General features: G+C 40.7%; 1 protein-coding gene across 5 annotated transcripts in view; it reads right to left on the bottom strand.

Annotated features, from left to right (window-relative positions):
• The window catches only part of gtdc1 (glycosyltransferase-like domain containing 1), a 52,769-nt gene that overhangs the window by 24,376 nt on the left and 1,122 nt on the right, over positions 1-27,271 (bottom strand). For 4 of the 5 annotated variants that reach the window (XR_002198015.2, XM_010879951.4, XM_020055103.2 and 1 more), the window contains exons 2-4: positions 11,707-11,903; positions 4,086-4,253; positions 3,197-3,370 (exon numbers count right to left, since the gene is read on the bottom strand). Coding sequence is in view for 4 of the 5 variants with exons in the window: in XM_010879951.4 (XP_010878253.1) it covers positions 3,197-3,370; positions 4,086-4,253; positions 11,707-11,903 (539 nt within the window). In the remaining variant the exon portion in view is untranslated. Of the gene's footprint in view, positions 1-3,196; positions 3,371-4,085; positions 4,254-11,706; positions 11,904-25,349; positions 25,370-27,271 lie in introns of those variants that run through there. The other variant, XM_020055102.2, reaches the window with a different exon arrangement.

Genomic DNA, 27,271 nt, shown 5'->3' with positions numbered 1-27,271 from the left:
AGCAGTTGTTTAAACAATAACACACAACATAAAGTGAATCACAGGGCACATCTGATATGTTTAATTTATCAGGATCATGTTTGGTTTAATTAAACAGACTATGTGTTCCCCCAATTTAAAACGTAACCATCTTCATTCAGTTCAAAAAGTCCAGTTGCATTTTAACTTTGTCAAAGGAACGTTTCAAAACAGGATATCCTGCCATCTGCTCCTACAGCAGACTCATTCCAGGAGTCAGTTATTTGAGACCTGAGCAGACTGACTGCCTGCTTCTTCACAAGGAGCCACATCAATGGCTTTTAAAAGTAGCCAAAAGAGCAACCTTTTCCCAATCAACTTAAAAGTAGCTTCAGTTATCTGTAGTGAGTTAACAGACTTAATGAAAACCGGCCATCAGTAGGGAGGTCCTAAAGAACGTGCAGCGCTTTCAAGCAGAGCTGAAACCTGCATTAATATATTTTCATGGAAGAACATAAAAGAGTCCCTCTATTTGTCTCTTAACATTAACAATGAAGAACATGTGCCATAAAACCCTACCATTCATTCCCTTGGTTCCTTCCATATTCCTTTTCAATGCAGAAAATGAAATAACTACAGACTAATCATGATCAATCTGGTTTTCCTCATCTTTGAACACCTGATGGTGTTCTGTTCTCCAGAGGAGCCGGAACACACACTGCCTGACAACCTGACAGCCATACAAAGACCTCAGAGAGAACTGTGGTGAATGGGGAAACTGCAGAGGGGTCTCAGGCAAGGCCTGCCAAAATGTGGCACCTGCTGATCACGTGCACATTGATTTGATCACCCCCCGTCTGCATTCCCCCACCCACTATATATATACACACACACACCAGACCAGTGGATTGACAATACTCAAAGAAAGTCAATGCCCCGCTGTTCCACCATGATAAATGTGATGGCTTTGTCTCTCACCGCAGGTTTCTGCTGGCTCAGGTCAATCGCTATTAAATTACAAAAGTCCACCTCTCAAAAGCCAATTGATAGATGGATCCCGCAAACACACAAACCACAAAGAGACCTCCATTGCTTTCACAAACCCACCAGTTCACGGCCCAAAAAGGCCTTTACGTTGTTTTGTTTGATTTTGCTTCTGCATCTGCACATTTAGATGGCCTCCCAGCAATGCCACAAACTCTCCAGATCATTTGAGCACTTTGAGAGCTTGGATCGAGAGGACATTTCAAAGAGTGAACGAGCAAGATGAAAACACCTATACAGAAAAAAAATATATCTGGTATTTTTCCCCCCATTTGTTTCTCTGAGCGTTTTATATTTTCAAAGAGCTGGACTAACTGTGTTTGGAAAAGGACCGCGGGCATGTTGAGGGATTGTCGGCCATGCATATAATCGCTTACTTACACTCTGTGAGTTTGCTTTGGATCAGGCAAATTACCATCTGAAAATGAGCTGAAAAACACTCTGGGCGAGAGGCCTGCAACATCCATGGCAGTTCACTTTCAGTATTTCTTACCCTAGCAAATATACAGAGGAACATGTACAGATACGTAAACACACACACGCCATCACCATCATGGCTTTCAATGCACCTACCTAAATCTTCATCTTAGTCTTTGTTCACAATCTGTTTAGTTAAGTGATAATGAATTATGGTGATGTTGAATGTTAAACCTGTCCCTATGAGGGAATAAGAGCATCCAGCACAAATCAGAGTGGACTAAAATCACGTAACACACTTGCTCTAATTGGGAAAGCCAAGGAATAAAGTGTACGTGACACAATTACTGGAGGCAGGGTCACACAAACAGTCTCACACACAAGTTTCATGGACAAGAAACTCCTAAGGGGACGTAGCCCTAAATAATTAGATATAATATGCCACAAGAGTATGCTCAGAACAATATGAGGTCTTGGGTGAGCGGTAGTGACTGCTTTCATCTTTCCCACTATGTTCGGTCACCCCTGAGAATGGCAAGGCTTGAAAGAAAGCACAGAAATCGCTAAAGTACAGCATCATTTGTTTATGAATTTCTCTTCAATAAATGCCATGCCGGCCCAATGAAAATATGGAAATGAAGGTTTTTAATGAAATTCAAGGTATCAGATAGTTGTTCAAGAAGTGAAAAATACATTGGATTGACACATGCAAGGAAACTTATATTGCTACACTTGTAAGGAACTCTTGGGAGAAACCATTGATTTACACTGACAATCATATTTTTCCTAACTCTTTACATAACCCTAAACCCATTGGCCTAAACCCAAACTCCTAACAACAAAACAGTGTTTCTAAAAGTGTCACAATTTTCATTGGTTTTACTCCTTGTGAAGAATTTTGCTGAATTCTGGTATTACCAAGTATTGCCTTAAAAGGTTGTAGACAAACATACACCTATGTGACTAATACTTCTGAATCCCCTTCGGCTTTCTAATATTCTAATTTAAACTGTTATGATGTTGTCGCTTTCCTTTTTTATGAAGTGTCTGCTGTTGATTTCGTCTGTAATACGAAGCAGACCCTCCTGGTTGCGTTGAGGTTAAGACACGTTGTTTTGGAAGAAAGCAATAAAAAGTACGACCCTTCACCACTGATCCGAGACAACAGCTTATAAAGAGACGCATGGATCCAATAGATCGACCATGACAGTTGTTCTCAAATCTATGAGGGTGCAGTTATATTTAAAAACAAAGTCATATTATTCGGGAAAGAAAATTATATTTTCTGGTGCTTTAGTTGAAATAATTCAAACTAGAATGATCATTTTATGGTGCTTGTTACAACTTAGAATAGGTAATAATTTGAATAGGTAATTGTTATCCTACCTAATGTTTTAAACATGTTCTCTACACTGAGAAAGTACTCAAGCAATACTTCTAAATATTGACACCTCTGAACTTCTAATCCAAACACTTCAGATAAATCATCAACATTTGTAATGTATATATTCTACTGGTTATGTCAGTGGGACAGGGTGAGATAGACATAACAGGATATTACAGCTCTGTAGTTCCTTCTAATCTTGACTCTTACACAACTAACTTCTTTCCAGTTAGTCAGATTGCCATTAACTATGCTCCCAAACCCTATCAGCTCCATGGGACGGATTAAAAGCCTGCAACGCTCTCTCCGTCTCACTCTGCTCAGCTTTCTTTAATCAGTGGCCTGGTTATCCCTAGAAGGCAAATTACTGTAGCCAGGGATGATGACACTGACCTTGTGACATGTGGGAATAGGATGGGGAAGTGAAGGACCCGACACTTTGGGCGGATGAGCTTGTCCAGTTCTTTGGGCCTGTGGTCCGGAATCATCTTCATGAAGGACGAAATGGAGGACAGAAAAGACTCCATGTTGAAAGAGGAGTTGAACGCCACAACATCTGCCACCAAGCTGAAGGGGTAGGGACACACACAGTCACACTGCAGAGAAATTCATATTTCTGATTTGCTTGTGTCAAATGGGACGTTCAGTTTATTCGGTACAGTCGGCATTTATCAGTATTTTCTTAAATAGCTTCCATTCTCTTTCATTAGAACGAAAGCCCGGCATTATAACTCAAATTAGCAAAGCAATCTGGCTTGAATCCAATCAAACATATTTTAATGATCCATTCCCTTTGAGTAGCATATTATTTAATGCTGCCATATTTGACTGGGTTAATGACATTAAAGTAGATTGAGTGGGCCTTGCAGAACTGACTTATTGACATGTTGCCCTATGCAGATCAACAACAATCACTTTTCTTTAGAGTGCCCCTCTCTACAGTTCGCCCACTGATTAATGACAACACAGTTGCTCAACAAGAGTGACTTCAATTACCCAGAGAGCATTATGTCGGCCAGCCATAATTAACCAATCATGTCGCAGCCCTGACATGCTCATTAGGGCAAACTATTACCGTATAAATAGTGTGCTGTTGTTTGTTTGTTCTAAATACTCAAACAGAGCAATTATGAATGTTGCTAATTTTCCTTGCTTATTTGGGCTCTAGTTCCTAAGGACAGCTCTGTGCTTCGACTCTGGTTCCATGTGAACGCTGACAACAACATGCACACAGCACTAAATACATTGTGGAATGCGGAGTCAAGACCAGGGCCTTCTTTACCATGAGAGGACCTGGTTGTATCCATACTGGAAGTCTCGGTCCTGATGCTTGCGGACCGGATAGACTAGCTGATTTTCATGAAAGTAGAGCACCTTCTTCAGTCTGACCAGGTCGGGTCGCAGAGCCACTAGTTCAGACAGGTTCAATACAGAGCTGGCAAACAGGACCCTGAGGACCAGAACAGAACACAGGTCAGGATGGTGATGGAAGTTTCATCTGGAAATGCATTCAAGTCTTACTAACAAGAGCTGGGCCTTACTTATACAGTTCTGCTCAAAAGTTTGCATACCCTTAGGGAATTGGTAATATATGTACCATTTGTAAAGAAAACATGAGTGGGCAGGCAAAACACATTTTATTTCTTATGGCATTCACATTAACCCATAGGTTATAACAGAATGCCAAAATCATAAAACAAAACATGAAATATTATGAACTGACCCCAGTTCAAAAGTCTGCATACCCTTAGTTCTTAATACTGTGTATTGCCCCCTTTAGCATCAATGACAGCATGAAGTATTTTCTAATAGTTGTCTGTGAGGTTCCAAATTCTTGTAGGTGTTATAGCTGCCCATTTGACTTGGCAAAATGCTGCCAGGTCATGCAAAGTCTGGAGACTGTGATGGCCATTCCAGAACCTTCCCATTTTCGGCTGTTACCACTGGAGAGTGGACTTGGCCTTTTGCTTATGGTCATTGTCGTACTGGAAGGTTCAAGAGCGTCCCATGTGTAGCTTTCGTGCAGAATAATGCAAACTGTCTGCAAGTATTTTCTGATAACATGCTGCATTCATCTTGCCACCACTTTTCCCTGTGCTTTAGAGGTCATACACCCACATCTCCAAAACATCAGTGAGCCACCACCATGCTTCACAGAGGGGATGGAATTCTGTTCACTATAGGTAGGTTGGTTGTGACCATAAAGCTCTATTTTGATCTCGTCACTCCAAATTACAGTGTGCCAGAGGCTGTGAGGTGTGTCAAGGTGTTGTCGGGTATATTAAATGGGCTTTTTTGTGGCATTGGCGCAGTAAAGGCTTCTTTCTGGCAACTCAACCATGCAGCTCATTTTTGTTCAAGTATCATCGTATTGTGCTCCCTGAACAACCACATCATCTTTTTCTAGAGCAGCCTACATTTCTCCTGAGGTTACTTGTGGGATTTTCTTTGTATCCCAAACAATTCTTGTCCACCTGACCTTGGCTTGGTATCAAAAGATCCCAGAATTTTCTACTTCTTAATAAGTGATTGAACAGTGCTGACTGGCATTTGCAAGGCTTTGGATATCTCTTTACAAAAAAAATAAAGAGACCATTGCAAAATTATCAGTTTCTCTGGTTTTACTATTCATAGGGGTGTGTTTGAGTAAAATGAAATTGTTTGTTTTATTCTATAAATTACTGACAACATTACACCTGCATTCCAAATAAAAATATTGTCATTTAAAGTATATATTTGTAGAAAACAACAACTGGACAACAAAAAATGCATTGTTTTCAGACTTCAAATATTGCAAAGAAAACAAATTCATATTCATTTTCCACCACAAAATACTAATGTTCTAACTAAGGAAGAGTTCAGAAATCAATATTAGGTGGAATAACCCTGATTTTTTATCACAGCTTTCATGCATTTTGGCATCCTCTCCGCCAGTCAGTCACATTGCTGTTGGGTGACTTTATGCCACTCTTGGCACAAAAATTCAGGTAGCCTGCTTTCTTTGATGGCTTGTGACTATCCATCTTCCTCTTAGTCAAAATCCAGAGGTATTCAATGGGGTTCAGGTCTAGAGATTGGGCTGGTCATGACAGGGTCTTGATCTGGTGGTCCTCCATCCACACCTTGATTGACCTGCCTGTGTGTGGCATGGAGCATTATCCTGCTGGAAAAATAAATTCTCAGATTTGGGGAACATTGTCAGAGCAGAAGGAAGCAGGTGTTCTTCCAGGATAACCTTGTACTTGGCTTGATTCATGCATCCTTCATAAAGACATATCTGCCCGATTCCCGCCTTGCTGAAGCATCCCCAGATCATCACCGATCTTCCACCAAATTTCACTGTGGGTGCGAGACACTGTGGCTTATAGGCCTCTTCAGGTCTCTGTCTAACCATTAGAAGACCAGGTGTTGGGCAAAGCTGAAGATTTGCCTCATCAGAGAAGATTACCTTACTCCATTCCTCTACCGTCCAATCCATACAGTCTTTTGCGAACAGCCTGGCTGTTCTTTGCTTCTAGCTGATTAAGGGATTTTTTCTAGCTTTGCATGACCTCCGCCCTGCCCTTAGGAGCCTGTTTCGAACCGTCCTTGCCATGCACTTCAACCCAGCTGCTGTTTGCCATTCTTTTTGTAGGTCACTTGATGTCATCCAACGGTTGTTGAGTGACATTCAAATGAGTTGATGGTCGTTTTCACCCTCTGCCAGTCAGTAGCTTGGTTGTCCCCAATGTCTGTTGCTTGACCTTGTTCTTATGAACCGCCGTCTTTGACAGTAATAATAACATTTTTTTCCAGGGCTGTATCCTTTTCCATATTTATATAGTTCCATTATCTAGTTACGCAGGTCTTTTCACAGTTCTTTTCTGCTCCCCATGGCTCAGTATCTAGCCTGCTCAGTGCATCCACGTGAGAGCTAACTAACTAATTTACTATATATACACAGACACTAATTGCAATTTAAAAAGCCACAGGTGTGGGAAATTCCCATTTTCACGCGTGTCACCTTGTGTGTCTGTAACAAAGCCAAACATTCAAGGCTATGTAAACTTTTGCTCAGGGCCATTTGGGTGATTTCTGTTATCATTATGATTAAAAACACGGCTACACAACTATGTGATAATAAATGGCTTCATATTATCAATATCCTTATATAAAATACAGTTTTTTTGCATGATCAGTCATATTTTCACAATTTCTGCCAGGGTATGCCTAACTTATGAGCACAACTGTATATCCAAATGTGTGCTCACTTGAGTCTGAATAACATGAAACACTAGGTGAGAGAGAACTCTTTTCTTTAGCCAAGGCATATCAGACTTTTGCCCACCAGTGCCATTGCCAACAAATAAATTGTCTTTCATCTTTTGAAAGGAAAGGAATAAAGCCTGCTTAATGCCTGACCATAAACAGCAGGTAAAACAATTATAGATCTAACAACGTTGCCCAGAAGGATAATCTACCCAGCCCTGCCCACCTCCCTTTTGCACCCTCTCAGACGATGCAGTATTTCCACTGCAGCCCTGGGTTTCTAAAAGCATATCTCTCTCTCTTAGTCCCTCTCTCTCTCTCTGGGGCGTCTCTGTATCTGTTGCGTGCACAGCGACGAGGCTTTGAAGCTCCAGCATCTCCCTAAGTGACCCCATCCTCCACTTCAAGCCTTGGCTCGTCCCTTCATCAGTCAGTCAGACTCCTTTACCCACGAGCGAGGACTCTTTGATGTGGTTACGTCCACGAGCCATCGCTAAGATCACGTCCCTGTGTGCCTCTCAGACCTGGGATTAGCCCAATTTCCTGGCCTGTTTGGGCCTTCGATCAAAACTAAAAGAGGCCTACAGGACTGCATGTTACAGAAATCACCCTCACCCCCTAAACTCTGTCGGTAATGCAGGGCCCTGACTCAAACCAGATGAGTTCTCTATTTTTACCTTATTCCTGCCAAGTATAGTCCACAGGGACATCCTGTGTAGTTAGAATTAGATGCACAGAAAACTGCAGGGCTTACTTAACGTATCCATTTAGTGGGAGAAATGTATACAACAGCATAGACACACACACACACACACACACACACACACACACACACACACACACACACACACACAGTATACTCTATATGGTTCTTTCTATAATTGAAGGGCTCAATGTGTGATGTGAGGGTCAGCATGTCTAAAGGGTTTAAAATACATTTCAATATGACATTCTGGCAGCTTCAAGTGTAGTCATATAAATGAATACCTACATAGGCCTTTACAATGAGGAGCAACAACAACAAATCACCAACAGCTATGGCCTAGAGTGGTCAAGGTGTCCCTGCTATGGCCTGTACTGCAACAGTGTGGGTTAAAGCACCATGGAAAACAGCAAGCATTTGACAGCTATTAACATTTAAGACAAGTACACACCCTCCAGTGGCTTGCCCACTTCAGGTTGGTGGAGAGTGCCTGCCTCAAGTGGAGGAGTTTAAGTATCTAGGGGTCCTGTTCACGAGTGAGGGAAGGATGGAACGGGAGATTGACAGACGGATCGGTGCAGCTTCTGCAGTAATGCGGTCGATGTATCGGTCTGTTGTGGTGAAGAAAGAGCTGAGCCGCAAGGCGAAGCTCTCGATTTACCGGTCAATCTACGTTCCTACTCTCACCTATGGTCATGAGCTTTGGGTCATGACCGAAAGGACAAGATCCCGGATACAGGCGGCCGAAATGAGCTTTCTCCGCAGGGTGGCTGGGCGATCCCTTAGAGATAGGGTGAGAAGCTCGGTCACCCGGGAGGAGCTCAGAGTAGAGCCGCTGCTCCTCCACATCGAGAGGGGTCAGCTGAGGTGGCTTGGGCATCTGTTTCGGATGCCTCCGGAACGCCTTCCTGGGAAGGTGTTCCGGTCCCGTCCCACCGGGAAGAGACCCCGGGGAAGACCTAGGACACGCTGGAGGGACTATGTCTCCCGGCTGGCCTGGGAACGCCTCGGTGTCCCCCCGGAAGAGCTGGAGGAAGTGTCTGGGGAGAGGGAAGTCTGGGCATCCCTGCTTAGACTGCTGCCCCCGCGACCCGGCCCCGGATAAGCGGAAGATGATGATGATGATGATGATGACACCCTCCAGAATCTAAAGGCAATCTGAGAGAAATCATTGGGTGGTGAAAGCTCCACTTTGCCCTCTGATAGGCTGGTGGTGCCTAGGTTATTTTTGAGACAGGCACGATCCAACAATACTTTGGGTTTGAGGTGGACTTTTAACATGACACTTGAGGCATTGGTTGACAGCAATTTGCACTGGCAAAAGTTTGACATATCCACAGAACCTTATGAGGCTGAGGTAGACAATTCCAGGTAGATGAAGACCTGCACAGAACATTTTTGTTTAAGTTTATATGAGAATTTTGCTGAATCTTGTTTTACGGTTTTTTTAAATGTTCTATGTGTGTTCATAAGATACTAAAAATGAAATCCTGACAAATCCCACAAAAATATAAAATATTAGGTACAGTTCATGGTAACCCTGATCTGGCCCACAGTCTGCCCTTCGGAGTATCGCAGGTACAAGAGACCACTGCACCTTTTTCTTTCCTTTCCAAAAAACTCCAAAAGGAAGGTTTTGAGTGAGGAACAGAAGGGTTAAAATTAAGAGACCACGGCAAATTGAATGCTTCTGTTCCTCACTCAAAACTTTTTGAAAGTAAAGAAAAAGGTGCAGGGGCCTCTTCATTTTCCCCAGAGCTGTATATTCAACGCTATATTGCATGATGACAATACTTGACTGTTGTCCAGTGGACAATTTCCAACACCAGTGGAGTTACAACTAGCAGCTAGTCTTATCAGGGTCCATAGACAACTCAAAACATAACGAAAGTTCCCAAAGCTTGTTTTGTCCAATCGTGGTAATTGCCTGGGCTCGTCACAACAACAGCAGGTGCGCAACGAGACAAGGCAGCCCTGTCTGACAACCACTACAAGCACCACTGAGAATTTTCAGTTATACTCCGCAGGACTCCGGGCACTGACAATTACATGCAACCAGGATTTGAGCATCTAGTCGCAATGAGGCAGTTGTACGGGGCTGAGGCAGAGACGTTTCTTGACATTAAAACATGGACAGAATTACATTCCTGTTGTGATTTAAAAAACAAAACGTCCAGTTGCAATTCCGCTACACTCTGTGGGCTCCAACTCTGGTGACTACGGAGACACCTTAAGACCACTGTGCCACCCAAGAGAAACTATCAAAGGGTTTATTATCACCAATTTTTCTATATATGGTTAGATCACCAGTTTCAATTGATCTAGCCATATTAGGTTGCTACAGCTTGGACTGAACTAGCGCACCATAAGAAGGAGTTTAAATATGGCAGGATTTACCCTGTATATTCTGAAAGCATTAATGGAACACTGTTGTATAAGCCTTCCGAATATCCTACTAGTATAGCAGTGAGCTCAGTTTCAGATAAAACCTGAGGTAGGAATGAGGTTTACAGGGTACAATGCACTATAACTGCTAAGGCTAAAAACGAGTCCAAACTCACTAGAAATATGTGGTCAGTGCCAAGAAAATCAAATGTGAGCCAGTACAATGCCATCATTTAAGATACAAAATGTAACAAGGTTAGAGTGCATTTCTGAGATCTTATTCAAAACAATTTTTACAGGCTCCAGTTAAATGTGTAATCCAATTTCTGAATGGTTAGTATGATATAATGACCAACATTTTATAATCAAGGTACTGTTTTATGTCTGTGAATACTCCCAGTATCAGAAAAGGTTTCAGCATAGATTTTGATGTAGTTCATGAATTAAATTGGGTTAATGTATTCACATGGAAACCATATGAAATTACTATTGATTTCATAACCATTCCAAACAGTTGTCCAAAACAAAGCATTCTCACTCGCCCCCCCCAAGTTAAAACATGTATTACATATTTTATTTGATCTATTTCACCTTCATTTGACCAGGTAAGCCGAATGAGAAGAAATTCTCTGTTTCAATAACAACCTGGAATATATAGTATATGAATAGGTTCAACACACATCCATGCATTCATGATTCATTATCTTTTTTTGTTTTTTTACTTACTGTACAGGCTATTCATTAGCCACATGACATCCTAGCCTCTATCGATTTGACTACCTGCCTTCATTCTGACTGATGACCTTTTGAAGTAGGAATTCCACTCTACTGTATGTGACATGAACCGCCCACTGTATTCTCCCATAGTGACTGTTACTGCAGTACTGCAGAAATGACAGAGAGGGATCAAAACCAGACAAGTAGGTTAAACATCAACCTGAGCATTAGCAATGCCTCGGTGGGCGTGTGGGTGGGCAGCAGCATCAAGGCACAGCCTCTTTAAATGTATTGTCAATTTGTCAAATATGTACAGCCATTTGTCAAGTATCTGTCAAGAACTCACCAAGTCCTTAATCGAACCAGTTTAGGCAAAGATACGTTTGTTGCCGAGTGAAAGAATGCATTTCATCGAACAGACACTGATCCTAGTGCTCCCATCTGGTTTAATGACAGAAAAAGGTGGCTATTTGACTGCAGGGGTAGTTCGGTAATAGTCAGTTGACACTGCAAGATAGTGAGTGACGGTTGAGGATATTTTAAGCCACTGTGTCTCTCCACATTTGACCAAAACCCTATCAGTGGAAGACAATGACGTCATGGAATCCCTGTCTCTGAAATCTCGTACTAAGAGTTTCAAGGGCACCTGAAAATGACTACCAACCCCTACGGCCCACTCTCCAATCCTACACAAAGAGGTTTTGATCATCCCTTCACAGATCTCACCATACACGCTAACTCACAAATGCCTTGGAAAGACAAAAGAAACCCAGCTTGTCTTTTTGCAACAACAAATGACCTATCAATCTCAATCATCTTGATCAATTCCAACAGCTGTGTTTCTGTATACCTGTATGTGGGGCTAGCCGGGATGGCCTGCATGAAGTATAGGGCTGCTGTCCTGGCCCTCCATTGCCATTTCTTAGCAGGCAATGTGTAGGCCACGCAGTCTTCCACGTTCTCTCTGAGCAGGTCTATCAGCTGCTTGTGCGAGCCACCGTAGAAAGCCTCCACCAGGAGCACACTCATGGATAAGCTATTCTGAATCTGAGGAGAGAAAATTGAGCATTTTAGGCAAGGACAATGAAAACTGCAGTGGGAATAGGAAAATGAGACGGAAATCATTGCTTTCAGTGATTGGCAATGAAGGCCCCCTTGGCACTGAAAGAGGAAAATACCAGTTGTATTTTGGGAAGTATAGTCTATTAATTTCCTGAGGGACAAAAGAAGTGCTGACCTAACCTCACACAGGCTGCTCCGGTTTTATATCTGTTATGGTACATCCATGGTAAATTGACCCAACAATGACATACAGTCATTACAAACTATCTGGTAGTGTAAAGGAATGGCAAAAGCCAGGAAGAATGTGAGATTACGATAGAAGGAAATTGCAGCCTAACATGCTGACGATACATTGATATAATATAGCTGTTCCTGTGCCATTTCTTTTCCTACTGATTTCCTCCCTGTGATTTCCAGTTGAACACAGTAAATGTTCTCGTTCCTCCATTTAGCTACCCACAATGGGTAGTAATGTATTTGCTACTCTCATCATTCACCCACAGACTTTCCAATCAGCCAATATCTTTCTCGCTCTTACAGGCAAGTCATATCTTAAGCAGAGAATGAGCTATGCAATTGTTTTGACATGGCAAAACCTTTCAACGAATGAAAGACGGTAAAAATGGAGTTCAGTAGTACTGTATGTTCATGTTTTATAAGGCAAATCGAAGTGCAAGCCAATGACAATAAACAAAGTCAACCTACTTGAAAGCACAATTGTGACCTAATTGAACAAAATGCCTAATGGAATACCAATACATACTGGCAGTATTATTTTTTTAAACATGATTTACCTAGGCCAAAAAAGAGGATTGAATGAATTTAGCAAAAACAAGGTGTTTTAGTTACCAAAGAGACGTTTGGAAATAAACATAGGCAAACAGACAAAAACAAGAAGGGACAACACAACATTGCGTCCAACAGGTTATGAGATCTGTTTAAGAAAACAGCCCCTTCCTTCTTTGCTCTGTTTGCTCCTGCTGAAGTAACGTTTAGAAACAAAAATACGATCTTATCTGGAATAGAACTCAAAACAAATTGCTTTAGACCACGTCTCTGAGGGGGGGGGGATTTCCAACCTTACCACCATGCATTGCAAAATGGACCTATTGAAGATCACATCTCTCCTTCACCTATACCTTTCGCCCACTTTTCAGAATATTCAGGGTACTGACACCTTTCCACCTCGCATTACAGAAATGAACTGAAAGAGTTAATGTCACCATTCTCTCCCCCCACACACTGCACTGGCAGGGAATCCCCAACGCACCAAACCACTCAGGAATTAATAGCAGGGTAACGGCAGTAGATGCTGACTAGTCATTTCATTACCTGACCTGTCTGTCTGGAGAATCTCAGATAGGCTTAGTCACTAAACCCAAGCACCATTTCAGTCTGGAAACAAAACAACATGACAAAAAAATTATTGGAAGGTTATTTTTGTCCTCCCCAGGCTGAATGTTTTTGTTGGCTAATTATTAGCCCAATTGCTTTTTTAAAGAATGTAGATTCTCAACATCAGACCAATAACAACCAAAAACCACCACAGCTTTAGCAATCGTTTGTGCCCACAATAAAAGTGCATAACGCCCCAACACACACACACACACACACACACACACACAGGTCCTCACAGAGATAGTAAAAAAGGAACACATACACACATAAACCCGGAGGTGCAAAGTGATTTCATGCAGAAATAGAGGAATTACATAGGCCTAGATGGCAAGGGTGGGGGAGGCGGCCAGAACCAATGATTCCATACAGAAATGCATAAAGACGTCACCGTGAGGACCAATCATGACCATTAAAGTCGTCACCAGAAGCGCTACCCCCATCCTGCCCTCAAGCCTAGCAGGCACATGGTTGGATGGGATTGCAGTGACCGGCGACAAACAGATCGCTGGAGCATACACGCCAGATTCCGACACCTCCCTTTTGGTCCCTTCGGCCATTCAGGGTTTATGCAGGCATTGTGTTTGTGTGCGCGCACATCCGTGCGTGTGTGTGTGTGTGTGTGTGTGTGTGGACATCATCATCTCGGATGGGGTCTGACAGGGAGGAAGCTAGCTCTGATCTGTTCTCTTGGAGGGTTTATTTCTCCTAAACATGGGATCAGATGAGATATCCCCTCAGATACTGTAGCCGCTGAGAACGTGGCAGATTGAGGTTAAGGCAAAGTTCGGACCACAGTGAGCAGGCCTGGAAGGTAGTTAGGGCTTGCCCAACTACAGGGGATTGCATAAGTATTCACAACATTTTGGACTTTTTCAAATGTTGCTCTGTTACAATGTGAACAGAGGGTGGATTAATCCCACTGTAGTGACTACAAAAATGACCTTTATGTTTCAAAAGCAAAATAATTTTTTTTGGAATCAATATATTTCAAAACAGACATCTTACATGCAATAAGGAACTAATGTATTACAGCAGGAAGGAATGTAGGTGTTGGTCTCAATTCAATCTCTTAAGTAGAAAATAAGATATTTGAGAAAGAAAGCCTCTTTATCTTGAAGCATGGAGGTGGATGCAACAATATACACTCACCTAAAGGATTATTAGGAACGCCTGTTCAATTTCTCATTAATGCAATTATCTAATCAACCAATCACATGGCAGTTGCTTCAATGCATTTAGGGGTGTGGTCCTGGTCAAGACAATCTCCTGAACTCCAAACTGAATGTCAGAATGGGAAAGAAAGGTGATTTAAGCAATTTTGAGCGTGGCATGGTTGTTGGTGCCAGACGGGCCGGTCTGAGTATTTCACAATCTGCTCAGTTACTGGGGTTTTCACCCACAACCATTTCTAGGGTTTACAAAGAATGGTGTGGAAAGGGAAAAACATCCAGTATGCGGCATGGCTTGTTGATGCTAGAGGTCAGAGGAGAATGGGCCGACTGATACAAGCTGATAGAAGAGCAACTTTGACTGAAATAACCACTCGTTACAACCGAGGTATGCAGCAAAGCATTTGTGAAGCCACAAAATGCACAACCTTAAGGTGGATGGGCTACAACAGCAGAAGACCCCACCGGGTACCACTCATCTCCACTACAAATAGGAAAAAGAGGCTACAATTTGCACGAGCTCACCAAAATTGGACAGTTGAAGACTGGAAGAATGTTGCCTGGTCTGATGAGTCTCGATTTCTGTTGAGACATTCAGATGGTAGATTCAGAATTTGGCCTAAACAGAATGAGAACATGGATCCATCATGCCTTGTTACCACTGTGCAGGCTGGTGGTGGTGGTGTAATGGTGTGGGGGATGTTTTCTTGGCACACTTTAGGCCCCTTTGTGCCAATTGGGCATCGTTTAAATGCCACGGCCTACCTGAGCATTGTTTCTGACCATGTCCATCCCTTTATGACCACCATGTACCCATCCTCTGATGGCTACTTCCAGCAGGATAATGCACCATGTCACAAAGCTCAAATCATTTCAAATTGGTTTCTTGAACATGACAATGAGTTCACTGTCCTGAAATGGCCCCCACAGTCACCAGATCTCAACCCAATAGAGCATCTTTGGGATGTGGTGGAACGGGAGCTTCGTGCCCTGGATGTGCATCCCACAAATCTCCATCAACTGCAAGATGCTATCCTATCAATATGGGCCAACATTTCTAAAGAATGCTTTGAGCACCTTGTTGAATTAATGCCACGTAGAATTAAGGCAGTTCTGAAGCGAAAGGGGGTCAAACACAGTATTAGTATGTTGTACCTAATAATCCTTTAGGTGAGTGTATATCATATGCTTGACATCGACAAAGGACTGGGGAGTTATAGCCGATAAACTGAAACAGGCAAAATCCAATGGATAACAGAGTTCCATGTACTTTACACCACACACTAGGAGAGGACTTCAACTTTCAGCAAAATGACCAACTACACTCAAGCCACACTGGAGTAGCTTACAAAAACATACATAAAAAATATTGAACCATCCACAAGTACAAAGCTTTTAGAAACATACCTAAGAACACTCACAGATCACATCCAATGGTGTTTCTGTCATGCATTGACGGGGTAATTAATTGGAGAATGCGTATCTATGTACAGTGGGGAGAACAAGTATTTGATAACCTGAAAAATCGGCAGTGTTTCCCACTTACAAAGCATGTGAAAATCTGTCATTTTTATCATCGGTATTCTTCAATTGTAAGATTTTCAAGAAATTGTTTTGCATTTTATTGCATGACATAAGTATTTAATACATCAGATAAGCAGAACTTAATATTTGGTACAGAAACCTTTGTTTGCAATTACAGAGATCATACGTTTTCTGTATTTCTTAACCAGATTTGCACACACTGCAGCAAGGATTTTGGCCCACTCCTCCATACAGACCTTCTCCAGATCCTTCAGGTTTCGGGGCTGTCGCTGGGCAATACGGACTTCTGCTCCCTCCAAAGATTTTCTATTGGGTTCAGGTCTGGAGACTGGCTAGGCCACTCCAGGACCTTGAGAAGCTTCTTAAGGAGCCACTCCTTAGTTGCCTTGGCTGTGTGTTTCGGGTCGTTGTCATGCTGGAAGACCAAGCCAAGACCCATCTTCAATGCACTTACTGAGGGAAGGAGGTTGTTGGCCAAGATCTCGTGATACATGGCCCCATCCATCCTCGCCTCAATACGGAGCAGTCGTCCTGACCCTCCTCTGGATCATCCAGATGGTCATTGGCAAACTTCAGACGGGCCTGGACATGCGCTGGCTTGAGCAGGGGGACCTTGCGTGCGCTGCAGGATTTTAATCCATGATGGCATAGTGTGTTACTAATGGTTTTCTTTGAGACTGGGCTGATCCCTCACCTTCCTCATGATCATTGATGCCCCACGAGGTGAGATCTTGCATGGAGCCCCAGACCGAGGGAGATTGACCGTCATCTTGAACTTGAATGAATACTTTTGATAGATGACATAAAATACATTACTAATGTATTAAATTGTCCTTCCTCTGTGGGCAATAATTAAGTTATAGATCATAGACACCTATTCCATTTGCTTGCCCATTGGTGTAAATGGCAGTAATAGTAACAGATAACTGAGGCTGAGACCACAGTCATAAGACTAACTATGATTACAATAGGATCAGTGCTCAACAAGCAAAACACAGGGTAATATTGGGTCCTAAAAACCTTTTCACTCAGTGTTCTCACAACAGGCTTTTCAGTTTGACAATGCAAATGTAAGTAGCTTCGCACATCGAGCAAGGAACGTGTAATGCTATTCATAACCCCTTTGATCTCATATTAGAAAAGGGGAGGAAGCTCACATTTTCTACGGATTAAGGTTTCAAAGCGGTGAAATGAGTGAGAAGTGACTTTCCTTCTATTAATTGAGGGAGTCGTGCCCTTGTGCTTCACAAGCGCAGGCTTTTTGTTATAGCTAATCATTTAAGGATCCACTGAAAGGGACTACAGCTATAATTATAGGAACATGGACATGTGCTAATCTCTCTGTGCTGCCTTGGATCGGGAGAAGGAGGAAGCATAGTGAAACGCACAATATAGTAAGGAACATTTACATTCAGGCAGCACAGCAGTCTAACATAACAGTTCACAGACTTCATATTCTTTACCTATCATAAGAACACCTAACTTCTCTGGACAGTTAGCCTTCCTGCAAGGTAATTGTAAAAAAAAAATACTGTTTCTGGCACATTATGATTTGTCATGCAGTTGACCGATCATCCACTCAACTGACTCTAGGGCTTTGGGTGGCCTTGTACATTTAGAGCATCTCTTTGAAGTAGCTGAAAGAAGCTTATTTTCCAGTGTTTCCAAATTTGAATAAAATAGAAAAAAAAAGATAATTAGGCATGTAATTACCTGTGTTGGGACTGTATGGGAATAGCCCAGTAGGGAACCGTCAGGGCCCTCTACGCCCTCAGAGAGGGTCCAAGGATAGATACAAATCTGTACATTTTTATATATTATTTGCAATTTTGTTCTCATTCATTTAATCTTTTTTTGTCTTAATTGTAATGATCTTCTATTGCATTTCTTCAGTTTGTGTTGGAAAAAGAAAGTTTAATTTCCAACAGAAAAAAATACCAAATCAACATTTTTCTTTGGTATTATCTTGGTAGAATAATCTAGCCGTGCTCAACGCTCATTGGCTAGGCCCTCAGGTTTTGAATAGAAGGCATCAGCCAACTTCATTGACATTTACTTAAATTACAGCAGCATTTTGGAATTACAGTAGAATCAACCAATCACAAATTGTCATGTAATAGGTGGGACAAATGTATGATTCCTCAAGGCACTCAAAGGGCTTAAGTATGAGTCACTAATTCAGAGCCAATAGCGATTGTTTTCATTATAGTGTTTTCTCATGCTTGAACCAGCTTGAGCCTAGCTAGCTGACTAGCATTTTGGAAAGAGTGTACTGTACGTAAGGATGGCGATGGACCGTCTGTCAGCTCTGTCTTTTATCTCAATAGAAAAATAACTTATTTTGGATGTAAAATCAAAAGACAAGCTATGTCAACCTGCCATTATCCATTTCATAAAAAAGGAAAAGAGAATGGACTTTGTTTTTTAAATGATAAACATAATCAAATAAATGTATTTATAAAGCACTTTTTTACATTAGCAGATGTCACAAAGTGCTTTTACAAAACACCTGTCCTTAAACCCCAAAGAGCAAACAACAGTAGTGTTGGATTTAAAAATATATAATCTAATAATGGTGTGTGAATTTTTAGTTTTCAACTACCCCTTGCTTTTTGTTGCTCTCTCGTTCATATTATTTTGAATACAATGTTTAAAATATTATTTCAACTTTAGATCACAGGTTTTGTTGTAGTAAAAACAAAGGAGATTACATTGCAATTGGAAGTACTGGGTATATGACATTTCTTGTTGCGGTGCATGTTTTTAATGTTGCATGCTGGACATCAAATACAGCGCAATTTTTCTCTCTCTGACAGCATAAACTGTCTGTGGTCTTGAAACAATGTGAGTAGTTGTGTGGTTGAATTTATTCCTCCACTATTTGAGTGACTGTTTTGGCAAATGTTTTTTTGAAACAATGCCATTTTCTCCGATCAGGGTTCCTTCTATTGATATTTGCAACCATTGTGTACGTGTGCTGCTTCTGTGAGCCACAGCCGAGGCGTGGCTTGGGACCGTTTGACTCTGTCATCAAAGAATTGCTTCTCCTAGATAGGTCTGCAAAAGAAAGGTCTCAAGTCATGCTCTGTATACACAAGCATCCGAGTTCTCTATGTATGACGTCATCTTTTTCCGCTACTGAGGGCCTTGCTCCAATAGTCACGGTTTGCCACTGGAATAGCCCAACAACTGAATGATGTGGAAGTGGGAATATCTTGGTCATACAATATATGGACAAAGGCCGCTGATTGGCCAGCTCCTAATCTGAATGGCCACTAGATTAAGTGTTCATTAACTATTTTAGATAGCAAACTGGAGCAGACCTAGAAATATTTTTGCTGACTGGAACCGCACCTTGCCCGCAACACAAAACCAACAATATTTGATCAGGATCTCGATAGCATTAAATGTTATATGCTGTAACTTCCTCATCACCTGAACGAGCTAACAACCATGTTGGAATTGTAACCACTCAAAATATTTCCTCCAAATAAGAGTGTCACCCAAATGACTACAATGCTACATTTAAATATAGAACGTCTCATATGGCATATCAATCACAAATTACATTTTGTAGCTGGGACAAAAAATCCAAGATACATTCACTAAATTATTGCTAGCCAATCTCTAGTGTTGCAATAAATATGCGCTTAAACCCCCTGAATATCATGTCTTAATGGCAACCAACATTAGCTTGCAAATTATTCCAGTACACGTGTCTATGTTTTACTTGCGAGCAAAAAAATGTATAGACAACTTTGCCCTCTTATTGATGTTATCACATGCACAACTGTCTTCATTTATAAACAAGCTATGGGATATATGTCTACTTGGAAACATGGTTTCTTGTCTGCAACACGCACTGCAAGGTAAAATCTTACCTTGATCTTTTCAGACAGTAAAAGCATGGGGGTAAACTGTGGTGAAATCAAATGAAAACTTGGTGAAAAAAATGAAAAACGTATTTTCACTGGTATATATAGTCATTTGAAAACCTTACTTTTTGGACATATGAATATGTAATCTTCCGTTCAACACTTGACAGATAAAGGCAACCCAATATCACAAGTGACACAAAGATACTCAGCAATCATTAATTTGTAATTTTTTAAAAATTAACAGAAATTAAATTTCAGAGTGAGGAAAAAAGGAATGAGATTTGGGTTTTGACTATGACATTCCATAACCCTACATTTTTTAGCCATTCTGTAATAGCTTTGATTGTGTGTTCTGGATTACTGTCTTGCCTTTAATATTCATGTTTGGAATAGCTTCAGCTTTTTGACATACAGTGGATATAAAAAGTCTACACACCCCTGTTAAAATGCCAGGTTCTTGTGTTGTAAAAGATTTAGAAAGATAAATCATGTGAGATCTTTTTCCACCTTTAATGTGACCTATAATGTGAACAATTCAATTGAAAAACACACTGAAATCTTTGAGGGGGAAAAATAAAGAAACTCACAATAACCTGGTTGCATAAGTGTGCACACCCTTAAACTAATACTTTGTTGAAGCACCTTTTATTACAACACTCAGTCTTTTTGGGTAGAAGTCTATTAGAATGGGACATCTTGAAGTAGCAATATTTGCCCACTCTTCTTTGTAAAAGCGTTCCAAATGTCTGATTGCGAGGACATGTCCTGTGCAAAGCCCTCTTCAGATCACCACACAGATGCTCAATTGGATTCAGGTCTGGGCTCTGGCTGGGCCATTCCAAAACGTTAATATTCTTCTGGTGAAGCCATGCATTTGTGGATTTGGATGTGCGCTTTGGGTCGTTGTCGTGCTGAAAAGTGAACTTCCTATTCATCTTCAGCTTTCTAACAGACGCCTGAAGGTTTTGTGCCAAAATTGCCTGGTATTTGGAACTGTTCATAATTCCCTTCAACCTGACAAAGTACCAGGTTCAAGCTGAAGAAAAACAGCCCCAAAGCATGATGCTGCCACCACCATGTTTCACTGTGGGTTTTCTTTGGGTGATGTGCAGTGTTGTTTTTGCGCCAAACATACCTTTTGGAGTTATGGCCAAAAAGTTCAACCTTGGTTTCATCAGACCATAACACATTTTCCCATGTGGTTTTGGGAGACTTGATGTTTGTTTTTGCAAACTTCCGCTGGGCTTGGATGTTTTTCTTTGTAAGAAAAGGCTTCCGTCTTGCCACCCTACCCCATAGCCCATTCATATGAAGAATACGGGAGAATGTTGTCACATATAGCACACAGCCAGTACTTGCCAGAAATTCCTGCAGTTCCTTTAATGATGCTGTAGGCCTCTTGGAAGCCACCCTGACCAGTTTTATTCTCATTTTACCAATAATTTTGGAGGGACGTCCAGTTATTGGTAATGTCTCTGTTGTGCCATATTTTCTCCATTTGATGATGACTGTCTTCATTGTGTTCCATGGTATATCTAATGCTTTGGAAATTATTTTGTACCTCTCTCCTGACTGATATCCTCCTGACTGATATCCTGATGGCAGGTGTGTAATGACTTCTATTTAACAGTTTGAATGTGATTGGTTAATTCTGAACACAGCCACATCCCCAGTTACAAGAGGGTGTGCACACTTATGCAACCAGGTTATTGTAAGGTTTATATTTTTCATTTTTCCCCCTCAAAGATTTGTTTGTTTTTCAATTGAATTGTTGACATTATAGGTCACATTAAAAGTGGAAAAAGTTCTGACATGATTTATCTATGTATGAAGCAGAGGCTTCTTCCTTCCTGATCTTCCAAGTAGGCCAAGTTTGTGCAGTCTCTGACAGTTGACTCATGCACTTTGACATTGTGGCAAGAAAGGCTTGTAGATCTCTTGCTGATACCTTGACGTTTTTGTCATGAAAGACATTTTATAATATTTACCGTCAGAACTAACTTGTACCCCCACAAAGGACTTAATATCAATTATCAGACAATACCCATTGTTGGATGCTCTTCCAGACTCCCTCAACCTGCCCAAAGATGTCAGAGTAAATAAATGTTAAAAGTCTAACTGAGGATCTGGACTTAACCCTGCATAACACTTTAGATGCAGTCACACCACAAAAATGTAAACAAATGGGCAATAATCTCTCTCTCTGGTATAGAGAAAATACCAGACCAAAAAAAGCAAGCTTAAAAAAAAAGTGCTCAATAAAAGAAAAATATATTTTTTAAAGCGATACTTCCTGTGCTTGGCCCACTTGTGTTGAATATAATACATGGCTCCTCAAAGGTATGCTCTGGTATTCCTCAGGGCTCTGTTTACTGTTTACTACAATATATATACTGCCTGCACGCAGTAAAAAATTAATTAAAACATGGCAAAAGCCACCAAACTGCCTACCCAAGAAGCTTGTGTTTCAGATATAAGGCATAGGACAGAATTGATTTGACTTACTTACTAAACCCAAAAAATGTATTCAATGCTAATTGTATGTCCCAAGAAAGGAGATTTGCTGAGAGGTCCCACAATGAAACTTGGTGGTTGTACAACAATCTAAAAAAAACAAAAACTGATAAGGACTTCAGCGTTACTCTGGAAAAATAAAACTTATTTCAAGAGCATTTTTTCCCCATCTCTAGAACAATGCAGAACTCTAAAACATTTTGTTGAAAAATTATGCAGAAACGGAAATCCACAATTGTGTTACTTCAAGCTTAGACAATTGCAGTGTTCTTCTTTCCTGGGACCTTGATAAAACACTAAAGATATGTCAATTAGTGCTAAGTATAGCTACTAGAATCTACTATCAGATTACTACATTACTAGCCTCTTTATGCTGGCAGCCTGTAAAGACTAAAGCTGATTTAAGGTTGCACTTTTACCCTAAAAAGCATTACATGGACTTGCTGCTACTTATGTATTTGAATTGGTCCTGCAAGAGATACGTTGTTGGAGAATGATTGAGAAAAATAAACCTCTCCGACTCATGGGCATCAAAAACCTTTATTCAGAGGGCCTCGTACAGGTCTTCTGACCATGCAATGATGTTGTAACACATCCATATGTTTAAGACCAAAGCAGACTAACTTTCTAATGTTTGTGAACCCTCCCATGTGTACTAACTTGTTCCGCATATGGACAATGCATTTCTGTTTAGCTTAATTACATTTGGGTGATTTGTTGAAACTTAAACAATAAGTCTGTGTAGAATTGAGCTCAATTATACATTTGAACATTTCAGGGAGTGTACTTACTTTTTCACTTGAGAATACAATATTATTTTGCCATTTAAGGTGAAACGTTATAATTAAATATATGCCTACTACTTTGATACTGTTATACTCTAATATACACATTAGCATTGATGGAGTGCTTTGCAATGCTTCTGAAAAATATATTTTTTCATTGGAGGCAGAAGTTTCAAGTTAATGTTTCAAATAATAATTTGTATTCAAAATAAATCAGACTGACTGACATATACCGAATTTAAACTTTCTCGACATCCTGTCTATCAGATAGCACTGACGTGTAATCTCCTCATACTCGCTTTAGACACTCGCATTACTATGCTTCCCACGCTAAACCAACCAGGACTAGCTAGTCCTATACCGGTTTTGTTTCGTAAGGGAAGACGAGAAGGAAGTCTTGTTATTGTTTCTAGGCAGGATTCTACACAATGCCCCTTAACACAATTTTCGCTAACAAGTCTATACAATCTCCTGCTTAAGAAAATGTTTTCCTCCAATCTAAGCATTGGCCACATAGCCTATGACAAGTTCACCAAATGTTCTGGGTATGAACTAAAAAATTACAAACTTTTAAAGATTTTCACTGAACAGTTATTTTTGAATGCTGTCACTGGTGAGCATTTGGCTGTGCTACAGTATCAACAATTTCAATATTAAAAGGAGTACTCCCGTCATTACGATCACCCCATTGAAAGAAAAGAGCTACCTCAAAAACACACTGTTCTGAAAAGGTGATATCACATTGTCTAAGAGGGACCTCCCTTTATCTCAGACAGATTACCACCAATCACAATACCAATGAAAATTAGGTTCAGGTGTGCAGCAGGTTATTTAATGAGGGGGATGTACTAGTCTCTGTTTTAATAGGCTAGAAGTAGTTGTCACTTGTTTTGTCTTGACTGTTTTGGAGTTGGTACTTTTTAGCTGAATAGACAAATTCGATGGATGATCATAAAAGGAAAGCACCTTTAAGAAACACAAAATGCTCTTTAGTATAAGATGAAAAACAATTAGTTCAGTTGTGAATGTGTCAGCCTTTTCATTATGTGGTATTATGAGGAATAATCTCAACTTTTGGTATTTCACAAACATTAATATAAAAAGTTCACCACAAAAAATAAAAGGAGGTAGATCCAAATTAATTACATTCATTATAAAACGTATTATTGATAAGAAATAATTGACTGTCTTGTCATTTACGCCTACCATAGCAGGATTTCAGGATTGAAGGTGGAAATGCTGCACATTAAAAGTGCTTTACTCAATGGTGAAAATGGGTTGTCTCATCACTGAACATCAGTTTTTGTATCAGTTCATCAAGATGCATTACACCTCAAAGCAAAACAAACTGATTAATTTTGCAAGATTACTTTGGATTACAATATAGAAATAGGATTTGCTTTCTTCAAACATGTAATGTTTTGGTGTTTGGCTTGCGTGATGATCATGTGGTGGGGAGACAAAATCAACATACGCATGGCGGTGTACAAGGACGCACGTGTGTGGCCTCGAGGCAAGTTGCAAGGATATTTATTTGAGTCCTTGCAAAAATGTTAGCTAAGTTGCTTCAGCATTTCTGTATATCCATAGACTTAGTGATGCTCAATCTGGTTAGGCTACATTTATGACAAAAGGTTTTCATAGTAATTACTTGCCCATTTTTGAAGTAGGCAATTCAGTCTTTAACAGAACCTTCAAAACAATTTTGTGTAATCCCCTGATGTACCGGGGATTACATTTGAAGTAACTGGTGTACTCTATAACCACAACCCAATGCAAGTATCTACAATAAAAGCGAAATCTTTCCCCTTATATCCCCACGTGCTGCAGAACTTTTCTGCTCACTTACAATTCAGTACACAGGCATACAAATAAATATTAAGCAGAGTTAGACTCCATAGCTGAGGTAAAATATTTGCAGTAGATATGTAGACAGTAGATATGCAGTAAGTTTGCATATCCCGGCAGAAATTGTGAAATTCTGGCATTGATTTAGAAAATATGAAGTTTCAAGTTATTTTTTTTTAATTTAAGGATAGTGATCACATGAAGCCATGTATTATCACAAAGTTGTTTGGCTCCTTTTTAAATCATAATGATAACAGAAATCAGCCCGGTGGCCCTGATCAAAAGTTTACATACCCTTGATTGTTTGGCCTTGTTACAGACACAAGGTGACACACCGGTGAAAATGGCAATTTCCCACACCTGTGGCTTTTTAAATTGCAATTAGTGTCTGTGTATAAATAGTCAATGAATTTGTTAGCTCTCACGTGGATGCACTGAGCAGGCTAGAAACAGAGCCATGGGGAGCAGAAAATAACTGTCAAAAGACCTGTGTAACAAGGTAATGGAACTATATAAAGATGGAAAAGTATATAAAAAGATATCCAAAGCCTTGCAAATGCCGGTCAGTACTGTTCAATCACTTATTAAGAAGTGGCAAATTCGGGGATCTCTTGATACCAAGCCAATGTCAGGTAGACCAAGAAAGATTTCAGCCAAAACTGCCAGAATAATTGTTTGGGATAAACCCCCGGGTAACCTCAGGATACAGGCTACTCTGGAAATCGACAATGTGATTGTTTCAAGGAGCACAATACGACGATACTTGAACAAAAATGAGCTGCATGGTCGAGTTGCCAAAAATAACACTTTACTGCGCCAATGCGTCAAAAAAGCCTGGTTACAATATGCCCGACAACACCTTGACACGCCTCACAGCCTCTGGCACTGTAATTTGGAGTGTCGAGACCCAAATAGAGCTTTATGGCCCCAACCATAAGCGCTACGTTTGGAGAAGGGTCAACAAGGCCTGTAGTGAACCGAATACCATCCCCACTGTGAAGCATGGTGGTGGCTCACTGATGTTTTGGGGGTGTGTGACCTCTAAAGGCACGGGGAATCTTGTGAATATTGATGGCAAGATGAAAGCAGCATGTTATCAGAAAATACTGGCAGACAATTTGCATTCCTCTGCAAGAAAGCTGCGCATGGGACGCTCTTGGACATTGCAGCAAGACAATGACCCTAAGCACAAGGCCAAGTTTACCCTCCAGTGGTTACAAAAAGGTGAAGGTTCTGGTGTGGCCATCACAGTCTCCTCACCTTAATATCATTGAAAGACTGCACGCTGTCATTGATGCTAAAGGGGGCAATACACAGTATTAAGAACTAATAGTATGCAGACTTTTGAACAGGGGTCAGTTAATTTATTTATTTTGACCATGTTTTGTTTTATGATTGTGAATCCCATAAGAAATAAAAAACGTCTGTTTTGTCTGCTCACTCATGTTTTCTTTACAAATGATACATATTACCAATTGAGCACAATTGCATCTAAAAAGAGCAGGTACACAGGATTGGCAGCCAGAGATTTCAATACTTACTGTAGCTTCGAAACCTACAGTACCCCCAAAAAAGCAGTATGTCAGTTCCCACAGCCACTGTATATTTACCAAGTTATTTCTTGTTAAATCTAGGTTGCCATGCTACTCAAATACAACATGGGATGGAACAAATTGTATGCGTTAAAGACAGCTAGCATGTGTTCCAACTGCGTGTTTGTAGAAAGTGACCCATTGTAGCAGCAGAACATAATGGGTCCTTACTTGTGAACTTCTGGTAAAAGCATCGATTTAAACCGTAGGTCTGAAATGGCTAGCTGTTTCTTTTTTTTTTCAAAGGCCAACTTGTTAGTATTAGCAAAAATGATGATGGGGCAGAGATAATTATTAACAGTAACAAAATAAATTTTGGGCATTTGCCAATTACCCAATAGTTTTAGGTCAACTAGTCCACCAAAGAGAAGTTGGTAAACAATTCAAGTGTTTTGTTAAGTCCAGCAGAGAGTGACTAACATTGGCTCATGAACGTCAGAGAGGACTGTCTGTGCTCTAGTCACTCCTTGCGCCTGCCAGTTTAATTGTGGTTGTCGCTGGAAAATTTGTTCACCTCTATGCAATTGGTGCCGGTGTAAACTTCCTGGTTGATAAAGCAGTGTGATAAGCATAGAATGTCTTGGTGAGATGTGCATCGGACGACTTCCTATGGGGAACAGTACA

The sequence above is a fragment of the Esox lucius genome, chromosome 16, assembly GCF_011004845.1.
Source record: "Esox lucius isolate fEsoLuc1 chromosome 16, fEsoLuc1.pri, whole genome shotgun sequence".
Lineage (NCBI taxonomy): Eukaryota > Metazoa > Chordata > Actinopteri > Esociformes > Esocidae > Esox > Esox lucius.
Note: the sequence above shows the minus strand (reverse complement) of the source record. Positions and strands in the feature narration are given on the sequence as shown.